Source organism: Microplitis mediator, chromosome 9 (assembly GCF_029852145.1).
Source record: "Microplitis mediator isolate UGA2020A chromosome 9, iyMicMedi2.1, whole genome shotgun sequence".
Classification (NCBI taxonomy): domain Eukaryota; kingdom Metazoa; phylum Arthropoda; class Insecta; order Hymenoptera; family Braconidae; genus Microplitis; species Microplitis mediator.
Genome location: NC_079977.1, coordinates 3,124,791 through 3,141,229, shown reverse-complemented (window position 1 = coordinate 3,141,229; position 16,439 = coordinate 3,124,791). Strand labels below are relative to the sequence as shown.

The window sequence follows — 16,439 nt, the reverse complement described above, 5'->3', positions numbered from 1 at the left end:
GGAATAGTAAAATATAATAAATAAAAAAAATATATATATATATGAAGAATAAGAAGACCAAGAATAATAACAATAATATTGTTTGTTGTGTTGAGTGTTTGCACTCAATGGCCATGAGAAACAATCCAGCTTAAATTTAATCGAACAATGTTCGTTTTTTTTTATTTATATAAATATTTTGCAATTGGTTTCTTTGTAATTTGAACAGTATGTAAATAAAAAAATATTTATATTTATATTGTGATTAAATAATATAAATAATTTAAATATTATTAAATAATTAATTGCATTATTTAATCACGTAAGATCCTCATTGTTATTATAAAATATTAATTCAAGTATATATTGCGTGCAGCCTTATATATATATATATATATATATATATATATATATATATATATATATATATATATATATATATATATATATATATATATATATATATATACCTGCACGCGTCAGAGAATGTGGAATGTGAGTAAATTTCATATATTTTGTTGCCATGGCAACTTTACATATTTATCACTTTTTTTAATTTTAAGGTGAGAGATTTTCGATAAAAAAAATTCTACGGTCATTTAGCGGATGATTAATTAAATAATTATATATTATATTTAGATAGAAGTATTTTAAATATGAACGTTTAGATCGATGGCAAACGGAAGTGATATGAGGAGAAAATTAAAACTAACGATGCACGTCGAGATATTCTTCCGCGAGCGTGTTTACTATTTGAGCAAAAATTACTCTGCTATTGTTAATTATCGCGATTATTTTTTTAACAATCAATGTCACGTATACTCTCTCAAGTGGTTTAATTTATATATAAATATATATATGTTTGTTCACTAGCTAACATTTAAGTAGGTCGTGGCGTGTATGATTCTACTTTACTGTATATATATATGTTTATATATATAAATATATAACGACTTCCGAAGAGACCATAAGTACTAAGTAATTGTATTTTTTTTTTTTATCACTAAAAAATAAAACAGTTACACGTAATTAAATAATTGAACCTTCAGTTTAAAAAAAATTTAATTATATCATTTAACAAAATTATTTTTTTTATGCAATTAACAATAAAAAAAAAGATGAAACTGTAATGTAATTTTTTTCGGGCACTACCTGAATTTTACTTGAATTTTTTTGTCGTTACTCATAAAGGATGGAGTTTATGGAAAAATTTATGAGGACCTTTTTTGAAGGAATTTTAATTCTGAACAATTCTGGTAAGGACACAAAAGACCGTAGGGTTGATAGTTTAGAAGATATAGCGGTTTTAAGTTTTTGGAAAAAGTTATAGTTATAAAAAAAATAATGATGTTGATTAAATTATTTTGGGAATTGAAATAAGTTGTTAAGAATTGAAGTTAGAGAAAAACTTGTGAGGACCTTTTTTATAGGAAATTCAATTCTCTACAATTTTGATCAGGGCATAAAATGCCGTAGGATTGATAGTTTAGTAGATATAGTGATTTTAAGTTTTTGGAAAAAGCTGTGGTTATAAAATAATAATTAAATTGATTAAATTATTTTGGGAGTTGCAATAAGTCGTTACGAATTGAAATTAGAGAAAAATTTATGAGGACCTTTTTTATAGGAAATTCAATTCTCTACAATTTTGATCGGGGCACTAAATACCGTAGGATTGATAGTTTGGTAGATATAGCGGTTTTAAACTTTTGGAAAAGTTATAATTATAAAAAAATAATTAAATTGATTAAATAATTTTATTAATTGCAATATATAAAAAAAAAGTAGAAACTAATTTGAAATTTTTTTTCATGCACTACCTGAATTTTACTCGAATTTTGTTTTTTACTAAAATTTTGAAATTAAAAAAAAAATTTGCATACACCCGTTATCTCACGGTTGTTGCCCTTGTAAAAGATAAAGTCGGAGGTTAGGGTCAAAAACCCGATGAGATTGCGACTCGCCCGAAACGCGAGTTGAATAAAAAGGACCCGGAAGAGTTTCAATTTAAAAAAATAACGAGAAATTTTTTTTTTAACAAAAAAATTAAATAAATAAATTTTAAAATAAAGAGCACGTGCCTGACTTTTAACGTCTCTCAAATTTATGAATGACAGATCCGTCAGTTATAATTTACGTATGACGGGATTGCAACAGACCACCGCGTAATTTCATCTTCTCAAATTTTTTTTTTTCAGGTAAAAAAAGAGAAAATGAGTAATTAATTTTGAAAACAAATATTTATAGTAATAAAATATATTTATAGATTTGAATAAAAAAAATGTGGAATGTAGACAAGCAAAGTAAAGGTAGACGTTGAAAGTTGGATCGATATCATGATTACAAGCGATAATAAACCGGCGTCGTCGTACTGTACGTCGGGACCCGAGTAAAAGTGTGTGTGTAGAAGAGAAGAAAGAGGGAAATGTTTCCCCGATACGATACGAGTAGTCAACTATGACGTTTTTTATTATGTATTTTTTTATTTGTCCTGTTGGCATCAACCATCAACTTGATACTATACGAGCTCTAGCTCGAGAAACGAGGAGAGAATACACATGATATGATAGTTATCCCGGAAGACTTGCACACTGTTATTAACTATTCATTTTTTTTATTTATTTCTCTTTCCTGCCCTTATCTTTCCTACACCTTCAACACATTTATTACGTCAACGTAACGTCGAAATTTATATTTCGTAATTACGGAATATAAATTTAACGAGCTCTGGGTTTTAAAAAAAAATATAAATAAATAATTTGAGTTTTAAACCGTTGAAGCCTTCGTCCAGGAAGTGGAGCATTGTTATGCTAAGCGAAGAACCGTGTCGACGTTGTCTTCTATTCCTTTAAGTTTTAGGTGCTTGTATGGGTATTATTTTTTTTTTTTTTTATTTATTGTTATGGTGGACACGAGGATCCTTTTTGAGGTGAAAGAAAATCCGTAACGAAATAAAATACGAGTTGAGTAAACTAGTGACTGGATACGCCAGGATTGTTGAGCAGCTGCAGTATAACAGCTGCATGTACACGCTTAGTGAATCGATTATTCAATAGTCGAAAAATATGTTACTTATTATTTTTACACTTAAGTAAATTTATTTACTTATAAACTTTATTTTTAAATTTAATTATTCTTAAAAAACTACGATTCTGAAGTTGACGGACGATTAATGAGTTTCGGATTTTTTTTTTGAGGCGATAAATGGAAAAAAAAATAAACTAAAAAAATGCACATGTAGGAAATTTAAAAAACTATAGGTGGAATTTTTTGGATTTTTTTTTTTTTGAAATTTAATGTTGGGAAATAAATCCAAAAGTTAATAGACGTCGGTTGATTTTGGTATCATAAAATTTGACGTTTAATAATTTTTGGAATTTTTTTTGAACGTTAAATTATAAAAAAAAAAATATTTTGAAAAATTGCACTTGTAGTTTTTTAAATTTTGGACATGTGCATTTTTTTAGTTTTTTTTTTTTTTGTAATTTAAAATTTTGAAATAAATCCAAAAGTTATTAGAGGTCGGTTGACTTCAGTATCATAAAATTAGACGTTTAATAATTTTTGGATTTTTTTTTGAACGATAAATTATAAAAAAAAAAATATTTTGAAAAATTGCACTTGTAGTTTTTTAAATTTTGGACATGTGCAATTTTTTGAATTTTTTTTTTTTTTTTGTAATTTAACGTTTTGAAATAAATCCAAAAGTTATTAGACGTCAGTTGACTTCAGTATCATGAAATTAGACGTTTAATAATTTTTGGATTTTTTTTGAACGATAAATTAAAAAAAAAAACTATTTTGAAAAATTGCACTTATAGTTTTTTAAATTTTGGACATGTGCATTTTTTTTTTTTTTTTTTTTTTAATTAAATTGTTAAAAAAAAAAAAAAAAAATTCTTAATTGTCAAACTGTTAAATTTAAAAATATTGATTACGAAAAAATTAATTAATTTTAATATTTGTAAGAAAAATTTAAAGCTCAGTATTAAATACTTGGGTATCTCAATTTAAAAAATAAAAATATTTGATAAACTCTTAAATCTCGTTAGCACGGTAATTTTAGTGGCAATGAGTATAAAATAAATTGAACCGGGTCTTTCTCCACTACAGAATAAGAAGAGACAGAGAATATACGAGCTTCGACACTAATTGCAGAGCGGCATTACCGTTAGTCTCGCAGATGGCATTACAGACTATGAGCTCTTTCTGTCGCGCGATTTAATTCTCGCTCATCCACTCGCTACTAAATAAAATTCACACACACACACACACTCATTTATTTCTATCACACGATAATATTCTTCTCACATCTTTACTGCGTTTCTCATCAACGTTACGTAACAGGTAACACACCTATCATCGTCAATATATCTACTCATTTTCTTTTCTTCAACACCTACATCTACACCAGTACCAATACTAAATCATTATCATTATCAGTACCAATACCAAAACAATACCAATATCAATACCAGTACCAATACTAATACCAATACCAATACCAGTACCAATACCAATACCAGTACCAATACCAATACCAGTACCAATACTAGTACCAGTATAAGCACCTGTACCATTATCAGTAGCATTACCAATACCAGTACGAGACCATTACTATTCTCGGTACCAGTGCCAGGTCATTACCATTATCAGAGTACCAATACCAGTACCAATATTAGTACCAATACGAATATTAGTACCAATACTAATATTAGTACCAGCACCAGTACCAATATTAGTACCAGTACCAGTATCAATACTAGTACCAGGTCATTACCATTATCAGAGTACCAGTACCAATATTAGTACCAGTACCAATATTAGTACCAATACCAATATCAGTACCAATATTAGTATCAATACCAATATTAGTACCAGTACCATCACCTATATTAGTACCAATACCAATATTAGTACCAGCACCAGTACCAATATTAGTACCAGTACCAGTACCAATATTAGTACCAGTACCAGTATCAATACTAGTACCAGGCCATTACCATCATCAGAGTACCAGTACCAGTACCAATATTAGTACCAATACCAACATCAGTACCAGTACCAAAATTAGTACCAGTACCAAAATTAGTACCAGTACCAGAATCAATACCAGTACCAGGTCATTAGCATTATCAGAGTACCAATACGAATATTAGTACCAATACCAATATTAGTACCAGTACCAGAATCAATACCAGTACCAGGTCATTAGCATTATCAGAGTACCAATACGAATATTAGTACCAATACCAATATTAGTACCAGTACCAGTATCAATACCAGTACCAGGTCATTACCATTATCAGAGTATCAATACCAGTACCAATATTAGTACCAATACCAATATTAGTACCAATACCAATATCAGTACCAATACCAATATTAGTACCAATACGAATATTAGTACCAATACCAATATTAGTACCAGCACCAGTACCAATATTAGTACCAGTACCAGTATCAATACTAGTACCAGGCCATTACAATCATCAGAGTACCAGTACCAGTACCAATATTAGTACCAGTACCAGTACCAATATTAGTACCAGTACCAATATTAGTACCAATACCAATATTAGTACTAGTACCAGTATCAATACCAGTACTAATACCAGACCATTACCATTATCAGAGTACTAGTACCAGTACCAATATTAGTACCAGAACGAGTATCAATACCAGCACCAGTACCATCACATATGAACATACAAACAATATAAAACCTCGATGTTTACTATAACTAACTAATCGATATTCATGCGAATAAGCAGTCGTGTTACGCGTTTAGATTGTCGGATACGATAACAAAACAAACGACTTTACTCTCTTCACTTCTTTTAACTTAAACATACTTATAACATTTACTATACACCGGTTGTTCTGTTAAATCTCAACTCAATGTGTCTTACTATTTACAATTTGCAATTTACAATATTTAACTCAAGAGTAAACGGTTTAATTTAAATGCCTCTAAACCACTTGGTCTCGCTCACTATAATAACTGTTCTTTAGTATTATTATTATTGTTGCTAATGTGTACGACAATTAACTCATTACTGGTCACTCCTGTCTGCAGAAATTGTTATTTTTTTTTTTTTTTATTACCGCTATTAGTATTGTTGATATTTTTTAAGAGCAATTACCTGAACTACCGGTACACTAGACCTTGTGTTTTATTTAAAATAAAAATTGCCCTTAGCCTTAGCACCTAAAATTCAAATCCGGCTTTAACGTCACTTAAATTCCTATCTTTCGAATCGTAAATCTTTTAAGATTTATCTCTTTTTAAACACAAGAAGAAAGGAAATAAATAAATGATAAAAAAAAAAATATTAAGTGAAATAACGCGACCTTTGCTGGGCACTTTCACATTTTGTCATTTCAGACACAAAAGTCAAGGTCATTGGACTTATTTTTTTTTTAATTATAAACGGTATGATAATTATGATAGTGACTAATACGAGTAATTATCGGACATTGATTATGTAAATAATTAAGTTTTGTACCGGAAATAAAATAAATAAGTAGTCTGACTAATCGATTGTTTTTTATATCAATATCTGATGAGGTTAGCAGACAATTAAAAATTTTCGGATTTATTTTTTAATGAATCAATTCAAAAAAAAAAAAAAAGTAAAAAAATGCACTTGTAGAGAATTTAAAAAACTATGGGTGCAATTTTTTCAAATATTTTATTTTTTATAATTTATTGTGTAAAAACGAATCCAAAAATTATTGGACGTTAGCTAATTTCGGTATCATGGATAGATGGCAAGTTTTTGATAAAAATTTGACGGTTGTAATGAAATTTTGGAGTTAATCACCTGGAGTGTGAAGGTTTTATTGCAATGACGTAAAATTTGATACTTTTTTTGATGGGCTCTAATATTCATTTCATATATTTTGTATATATGCACGAAAAAATGAGTGTAGTAGAAAGCAGACAAGCTTAAAACTATAAATAAATGGAATAAATAATTCAAAAAATGATATTTGAAAAAAATGCACTTATTAATTTTGAAATTTTTTAAATGCGCATTTTTTTGAAATTTTATTTTTTTAATTATTTACTTTATTTATTTACAGTTGTAAATTTTTCTGACGTCTGCTACATTTAAACTCATATGTAGCAGACAGACTAATTTTGAATTACAAATAAATGGAGTAAAAAAATTAGAAAATGATATTTTGAAAAAATGCACTTATTAATTTTGAAATTTTCTAAATGTGCATTTTTAAAAAATTTTATTTTGTCAATTATTTACTCTAGTAATTAATAATTAAAAATTGGTCTGATGTCTGCTACATTCAAACTCAGAAAAAATTGATTTTTTGGCGCGAAAAAATTTCATTTGCCCCAGGAAAATTTTAGCGGTTCCAAAAAAAATTTTTGTATCACAAATTCAAAATAAAAATTTTCTTTACATGAGAAAATTTTTTTTGGAGTCAGAAAAATTTTTTTTCTGTGAATTTTTTTGAAAATTATTTAATTTTTATTAAAAGTTTAAATTGACTGTCATAATAATGACAGTAGAATTTTTTTTCGTATCAATTGATGCAATTAAAATTTTTAATGAGTTCCTCTATTATATATTTTGTTCTAATAATTATTATCTAACTGATATTGTTCTTAGAAAAATCTCTAATTAATATTTAATTGCGGCTCTTTATAGATGACCATGTCTTCAATTTAAAAAAAATAAATTTTAAATTTCTATCCATTTATCAAAATAATAAAATTCAAGTAGAAATCAATTTTCTACTAACTCCATTTTAAATCACTTACAATTTTTTTGAAATTAACAAAAAAAAAAAAAAAAACTAAAAAAATGCACATGTAGAAAATTGAAAAATCTACAAGTGCATTTTTTTCAATTATTTTTTTTTTCATAATTTACTATTTTTCTCAAATTTCAAAAATCATTTGACGTTTGCTGAGTTTATTATCATAATTTTATAATTAACACAAATAGAAGTGAAAATAAAAATTTTAAAAAACTAAAAAAATGCACACGTAGAAAATTGAAAACTCTACAAGTGCATTTTTTTTAATTATTTTTTTTTTCATTATTTATCGTTTCTAAAAGCATCCAAACATTATTAGACCGACTGACTGCGGTATCGTTTGGAGCCCGTATATTTTTATCAATAAAATAAAATAAATTCAGCATAATCACGACTAGTAAATCGATTAGGTCATAGGTCTAGTAAATCAAACCTCCAGTAAATGTTTAACGATAGGGTACGTGATTTACAAGATTATAAATCTAAAAGATTTAGCATCTATTGCGTTACCGTCTTAATTATATTCCCTATTGATCAATCAATGCCGCAATGCTCTCATTTAATTTCCTCCCTTTACTTCCTGTCTTACTTATTATTAAATAAAACTCAATAATTTTCTGTCCCAAATCCCTAAATTTTATTACCAATTAACTTGACTGGCTTTTCTCGCACGTGATTTTATTTTTAGACCAAGAATTTGAGTGACAGCTGCAGAAATTAATATTCCCGATAAAATCCTCAATTCTTCGACTAGACAAAATAAAATAAATCTACCGGCCCTTGACCTTGGGGTTAAAATCCGATGGCAAACTACCGGTTTAAATTTAAATCTGCCGATTATTATTTTATTTTCGCCAACAAAACTCGGAAATGAGTTAAAAGTTTTATAAAAAGTCAAGGAATGGAGTTAAATAAAAAATAAAAAAAAGAACAAGAGAGAGGAACTAAGAGCTCGAGAAAGACGAGGTCGTAAAAGAGCTAACCGAAGAGACCGCTTACGTCTCGACCTCGATCTTCTGGCCGCACTTTCTTCCATAGAATCGTTTCGTCTCGACGTCGAATGACCGAGTCTCGTGTCCGCCATTCTACATAATATAACATCTGAATCTACTTCTAACCGATTTTTTTTTACTTCTTCTTCATTTTTATTCCTACTTTTTAGTTGCGTTCATTTTTTAATTTCGATACTGAGTTCAACAAACGTCAAATAATTTTTGAAACTTTTCCACGACGATAAGTTATAAAAAAAAAAATATTTTGAAAAAATGCACTTATAGATTTTTCAATTCTCTACATGTGCATTTTTTTACTTTTTTTTTCTTAATTTTTATTACCACTTTTCCTTACGTTAATTACAAAATTCCGATACTGAACTCAGTAAACGTCAAATAATTTTTGAAACTTTGCCTCAACGATAAAATATAAAAAAAAAAATATTTTGAAAAAATACACTTGTAGATTTTTCAATTCTCTACATGTGCATTTTTTTACTTTTTTTTTTTAATTTTTATTCCCACTTTTCCTTGCGTTAATTACAAAATTCCGATACTGAACTCAGGAAACGTCAAATAATTTTTGAAATTTTCCAAAACGACGAATTACAAAAAAAAAATTATTTGCAAAAAATGCACTTGTAGATTTTTCAATTTCCTACATGTGCATTTTTTTATTTTTTTTTTTTCTTCAAATTTAATGGTTTAAAAAGAAATCCAAAAATTGTTAAGTTCGGATCGAGAAAAAAAATTTTTTTTAGAAATCGGAGCAATAAATTTTGTCTGATCATTCAAAATAATAGTGAGTAAATAAATATATAAATTCTTACCTTGCAAAAGGTTGTTCCTCGACTTCATACAATTCATCTAAAGTCTGTTTTGAAAGAAGCCGCTCCAATCTTTCTGGCGTGGGAGCGAGATGCCCTGGGATGCTGGTCGTTTCAAATAGTCCGTCTACAGTCATCGTTACTCACTTGTATAAAAAAACAAAATAAATATATATATATATATAATATATATATATAACAACTTAGATATCACAAAGTCACACACTAAATCATTTGAAAGTATTCAATTTTAAAAATTCAAATTTTTGAATAATTATTTTTAAATTTTGTCAGAAACTTCCGCGAGGCGCGATATCGGCCCGCGAAAGTCCGAAGAGTTAAACTTAATTAATTATTTGAATTTAACACACATCACTGAATTTTTCAACTTAAACTTCATTTGAAAATACGTTTTTTATTATTATTGTGGTTTTTTTTAACGAATATTGGGAATTGATAAACAAAATATTTATTGAATGCGGAGTTTTACGGAGCGACTGACACGTAAGAAATTTAAAACGACCACTCACTCCGACGACTGGCGCACGAATGAACGACCGGAGACTGACGAGCCGCTAGCTCTGCCCCACTCGACCGCGGCCCGACTAGACACGAAGACTACCGAGGAGTTACGGTGATTCACGAAGTACTTTAACCGCACGAGGGTTTAATTTTTAAAAATAATTTAAATAAATTTACAAATTTGAAAAATTAATTGCAGTTAATTATGATTTCCTATGAAAAAAATTTATAAAAAAAATATATGTTAAATATAAAAAAAATATATTTTTCATATAAAAAAAATACAAAAAAAATATATAAATGTATGTATAATATGTATAAAAATATATTTTAAATAGCTAACTTTTGGCCGATTTTCGTATATATTTTATATATTTTAAATATATTTTAAATATATTAAAAATATATAAAAAATACATGTATAAAAATATGCAAAAAATATATTTTTTTTATATTTAAATATATACAAAAATTATATAAAAAATATATGTTAAAATACATAAAAAATATATAAATATATATATAATATGTATAAAAAATATATTTTAAATATATTTAAAAATATACAAAAATTATATAAAATATATTTTTAATATAAACAAAATATATAAAAAACATATAAATATATATATAATATGTATAAAAAATATATTTTAAATAGCTAACTTTTGGTTGATTTTCGTATATATTTTATATATTAAAAATATATTAAAAATATATCTTAGAATATATAAAAAATACATGTATAAAAATATACGAAAAATATATTTTTTTTATATTTAAAGATATACAAAAATTAATTAAAAAATATATTTTTCATATAATTTTTTTATATTTTCATAATTATATTTTTTATAGATTTAAAATATTTTACTAATATATTTTTTTTATATTTTTAAATATAAGAAAAATATATTTTTATACATGTATTTTTTTAAATATTTTTAATATATTTAAAATATATAAAATATATACGAAAATCGGCCAAAAGTTAGCTATTTAAAATATATTTTTTATACATATTTTATATATATTTATTAGACTGGGCCAAAAAAATTGACTATTTTTTTTTTTCATAGCTATATCGAAAATATTATTCAGAATGACAAAAAAAAAATTTCATGAAAGTTTGGGCCCTTAAAATTAATTTTAAGAGGTCTATCATCGCAATTTTTAATTTTAATTCATAATTTGATGTTTTACGTCAGAACTGCTAAAACATTCGAGTAAAAAAAATTCATTTCCAATTATTCTTATGTAAAATTAAATTCCCTACAAAAAAGGTCTGATTAAAAATTTTCGTCAGACAAGCCGTTTCCGATTAATTAAGCTTAACAAATTGATATATTTTTTCGATTTAACATTTTTACTTTTGAATTTTGTAACTGACAAATCAATAAATATCTAATAAAGACCATGACAGATTTTCGAAAGAAATTTAAGGCTCTACAAAAAAAGCCTCTTAACATATTTTGCTAAATTCATTCCTTCGAAAGGTATTTACGTTATTGAAATCGTTTTGACTCAAATTCAACCTTGAATAACTTTCGAAGGAGTGAATTTAGCAAAAAATGTTAAGAGGCCTTTTTTGTAGAGCATTAAATTTCCTTTAAGAATCTGTCATGATCTTTTTTAGATATTTCCGGATTTGTCAGTTACAAAATTCAAAAGTAAAAATGTTAAATCGAAAAAATATATCAATTTATTAAGCTCAATTAATCGGAAACGGCTTGTCTGACGAAAATTTTCAATCAGACCTTTTTTGTAGGGAATTCAATTTTACATAAGAAAAAGTGGAAACGAATTTTTTTTACTCCAATGTTTTAGCAGTTCTGACGTAAAACATCAAATTATGAATTAAAATTAAAAATTGCGATGATAGACCTCTTAAAATTAATATTAAGGACTCAAACTTTCATGAAATTTTTTTTTTGTCATCCTCAATAATATTTTCGATATAGCTATGAAAAAAAAAAATAGTCAATTTTTTTGGCCCAGTCTAATATTTATATATTAACATATATTTTTTTTATAAATTTTTTTCATGGGGATACTAACGTCTAATAATTTTTTGAATTTTATCAAAATGAAAAATTATTAAAAAAAAAATATTTAAAAAAATTACACCTGTAGTTTTTTGAATTTTTGAATTTCAAATGGAAAAAAAAAATTTTCCCGGGCGAAAAAAAATTTCTTATGCAAAGAAATATTTTTTTGTGTACCAATAATTAAAAAAAAAATTTCATATATATTTTTTATATCAATTACTTAAATTTAGCGACACGAGGAAGTTAAATTAAACAGTAAATTTATTTGCTAATGACTTTTAATACCAGAAAATATACAATAGAATTCAAAAAAACCGGAAGACCGGATAAAAGTACGGAAAAGAAACTGAGATTGTTATCCGTGAGATGGTTAGAAGTGTCTAGTTATTGTTGTTGTCGCTGTTGTTGAGATAGTTTAAATAAAATAGAGACAGTTATAAACCGTCAGGTGAAAAAATGACGATAAAACATGACACTTGAATCTTGTCAACGATCACGCGTGATTACCGCGACGAGCTATGAATAATACGATGCATAATTCATTTATTTAATGTATAGAAGAATTTACCGTAGAAGATGTTACGCGTTAATAGTCATATATATGGATATATAAATGTGTTGTGTGTAGACCAAATAAGTCTGCGTGCTCTCGATGCCAAGTGAAATCAGGTAATCTTGATAAGGATAAGGATTATCGCGATCAAAGTCCACTTATTAAATATGTCGCATTTATCTTATGATCAACAAATTCATATATTTAACATTAAATTCATGGTATTCAATTTTTAAATTTAAGGCGGGACGCAAAACAAATTTTTCATTATGAATTGAAAACAAAAATTTTCTTTGGTCTAGAAAAAATTTCTTAGCTGCCCAGAAAAATTTTTGCCCGGAAAATTTGATGATTCTGAAGTTAGCGGACGTCTAATAATTTTTGGATTTTTTTTTAAATAATAAACGATCAAAAAAAAAATATTTAAAAAATTGCACCCGTAGCTTTTTTAATTTTCTACATGTGCATATTTTTAGTTTTTTTAATTTTTAATTTTAATTCCTACTTTTAATTGCGTTAATTATAAAATTGTGATACTAAACTCAGCAGACGTCAAATAATTTTTGAAATTTATTAAAAACAATAAATTATAAAAAAAAATAATTGAAAAAAATGCACCTATAGCTTTTTTAATTTTCTACATGTGCATATTTTTAGTTTTTTTTTTTTCGATATTGGTTTGGTAAAAAAAAAAATCCAAAAATTTTTAATTGTCTGCTAAATTCAGGATCATAAAATTTGAGAAAATTCTGAACTTTGTGTTCATTTTTTGAATTTAAAAAAAATCAAGTTAAAAAATTTTTAACCCAAAGTTCAAAATCTTTCATAATCAGTTTTTTTTTTTTTGGATTTAAATTCCGCGTAATTTCAAAGTCAAAAAGCCTTCAGTTGAAAATTATTTTTGCTTATAAATATTTCCTGTTTCAAAAATAATCAACTTTGTCTCGAGTAAAATTCAAAAATTCGGTTACTGCTTATCTTTAATTATCTAGTATTTACAACGTCACTACATTTGAGTCTTAATTGTTTTCTAATAGGATGCTGTTGTAGGTAAAGATTCAAATCACATTTCATACGAACTTGTAAATTTTTCATTGTAGGATTTAAATTTTCGATTTATGACTGCAAATTATGGAGGTAATTTAAATTTGAAAGGTTTATATTAGTTTTGAGCTACTCGACGATTATGTCCAAAATGTAGCTATTGTTTAACCAACATAGGGGTAATGAAGGCTTTTAGGACAAATGCAGGTAGAAATCCTTTTCAAAATTATCGATAAGTTAAATTTGAATAGATCATTGTAGTGTTTGTGTTATAAAGACATATTTAGTTTGAGTTGTAAAGTTCAAGTGCACAGGAGACAGGTTGGGAATTTTAGAGAAAGATAAATTTTGCCCCTTTTTGTTTGTTTGAATGTCGGGCAAAATGGGATAGACTGAAAAAAATAATGTCCCATTATGAGTAGGGGAGACCGGGGCAAGACGGCCCACCTAAGCCGGTTATTATTATTTGTGGCTTTTAACCATCAAGTCGATTTACTCTTGTCCAACTTGAACTCAATTCACCAAAATTTTGGTGAAGCTCCTGAAAAAAATTTTTTTTTTTTGGGGCAAGACGGCCCCCTCCGAAAAAAATGAAAAAAAAATTTTTTTTTTTTAATTGTAAAAAAATTTCTCGCGTAACAAATGTTTATATTTTTCTCTTTAACAACTGTATTTACTTTGATATTACTCGAAATAACCTTTTTTGATATAATACGAGTCATTTTTTCACTTCTGCAGAAAAAAATTGAGTGTTTTAATTTTTTTCCAAACATATTACAAATTGTTTTGTTGGGTTCTATAACCAATTATATGAACAAATTAAAAGTTATTTAATAAAAAATAACAATTGATTAATAATTATTTTTCTATTGAATAAAAAATTGATTATTGGTTTTTTTAACTTTTTCAAATGCTCTATTTTAATCCAAATCCATATAATTAACCAAAAAATGATATTTCTATTAAATTAATCATGACTAGGTTATAATACTATGAAATACATTTTCTTTTAGAATTTTTGAGTGGTTCATTTTGCCCCAAGTTTCACGTATCGGGCTAAAAATGAGTAAATAATCTAAATTTGTGATAATCAAAAGAAAACAAGAAAAAAAATTTTTTGGTTAATTTTTGAGGTGGGCCTTCTTGCCCCAGATGGGCCGTCTTGCCCCGGTCTCCCCTACACTGAAAATATTAACTCAAAATTTTGATAAATATTAAAAACAAAATATTTTATGTGGAATTTTTAACAAAAAATTATGCAAGTGTTCTATTGTGGACACACTAATAATATAAATATGGAAATTTATATATAAGTATTTATTTTAAATTGTAAAGTTTAAGTGCACGAGACAAAATTTGAATTTTAATGAAAGATAAATTTTGCCTCAAAATTTTTTTTGTTTGAATGTCGGGCAAAATGGGACAGAAAAAAAATGTCCCATTATCGGTACACTGAAAATTTTAAAACTCAAAATTTTGATGAATATTAAAAACGAAATATTTTATGGGGAATTTTTAATAAAAAATTATGTAAGTGTTCTATTGTGGACACACTAATAATATAAATATGAAAATTTATAAATAAGTATTTATATTAAATTGTAAAGTTCAAGTGCACAGGAGACAAAATTTGAATTTTAATGAAAGATAAATTTTTCCTCATATTTTTTTTGTTTGAATGTCGGGCAAAATGGGACAGATAAAAAAACGTCCCATTATGGGTACACTGAAAATGTTAAAATTTTGATAAATATTAAAAATAAAATTTTTATATGATATTTTTTAAGAAAAAATTATGTAAGTGTTCTATTGTGAACACACTATTGATATAAATATGAAAATTTATATATAAGTATTTATTTTAAATTGGAAAGTTCAAGTGCACAGGAGACAAAATTTGAATTTTAATGAAAATTAAATTTTGCCTCTTTTTTTTTTTAATGTCGGGCAAAATGGGACAGATAAAAAAACGTCCCATTATGGGTACACTGAAAATATTAAAACTGAAATATATGAAAAAAATATTTTATATAAAAAATGATGTGTGTTCTATTGTGGACAGACTAAAAGTATGAGTATAAAAAGTTTATAAATAAGTATTTGTTGATAAAAAAAAAATAGTAATTAAATATAAAGAATAATTTTTTATAGTCGGCATACAAAAGGGATAAAATAAAAGTCCAATGGCACGTCTACACGTAGCAATATAAATGACCGGATGAGCGCACATAACAGTAGAGAAGCAAGTAAAGATAAATAAATAGATAAAAAAAAAAAAGTTAAATAAATAAGAAGTGTGTAGAGATAGAAATGAGCATTATTGGCGACGCGCAATAATGAACTTAATAGGATCCGGGGGGGAGTTTTTAGGGGGATTTAAACTCTGATTAACAGTGGCAATAGTCAGATACTCTAGCCATAAAGTTGCCTCGACCGCGACACATCAGTCGCGAGCGAGTAAACCTACGGCGGCTCGTGTGATTCAATCTGAGGAAGTCCGTCTCTGCTGATCCTTTTCATCCTCAGGTTGTATCGCCGTCTAGCTTTGTACCATCTATAGAATTCCAATCGGTACGTACTTAACGTGCACACCACCGTCATCAAAGTTAATATAAGAAATAAATTTAAGTGCTTGCTGGTGCTGGTGATAGTGAGAACCAACTGCCGCTATAACTACTTCCCTTCT

The 16,439-nt window shown here is 26.7% G+C and overlaps 2 protein-coding genes across 2 annotated transcripts in view; one reads left to right on the top strand and one right to left on the bottom strand.

Annotated features, from left to right (window-relative positions):
• Positions 1-16,439, top strand: part of LOC130674357 (proteasome activator complex subunit 3) — a 175,972-nt gene that overhangs the window by 7,673 nt on the left and 151,860 nt on the right. The window lies entirely within an intron of this gene.
• The window catches only part of LOC130674355 (serine/threonine-protein kinase 17B-like), a 96,315-nt gene that overhangs the window by 48,462 nt on the left and 31,414 nt on the right, over positions 1-16,439 (bottom strand). The window contains exon 3 of the mRNA XM_057479660.1: positions 9,590-9,732. Within this exon, the coding sequence (XP_057335643.1) occupies positions 9,590-9,723 (134 nt within the window). The 5' untranslated portion in view covers positions 9,724-9,732. The remainder of the gene's footprint in view (positions 1-9,589; positions 9,733-16,439) is intronic.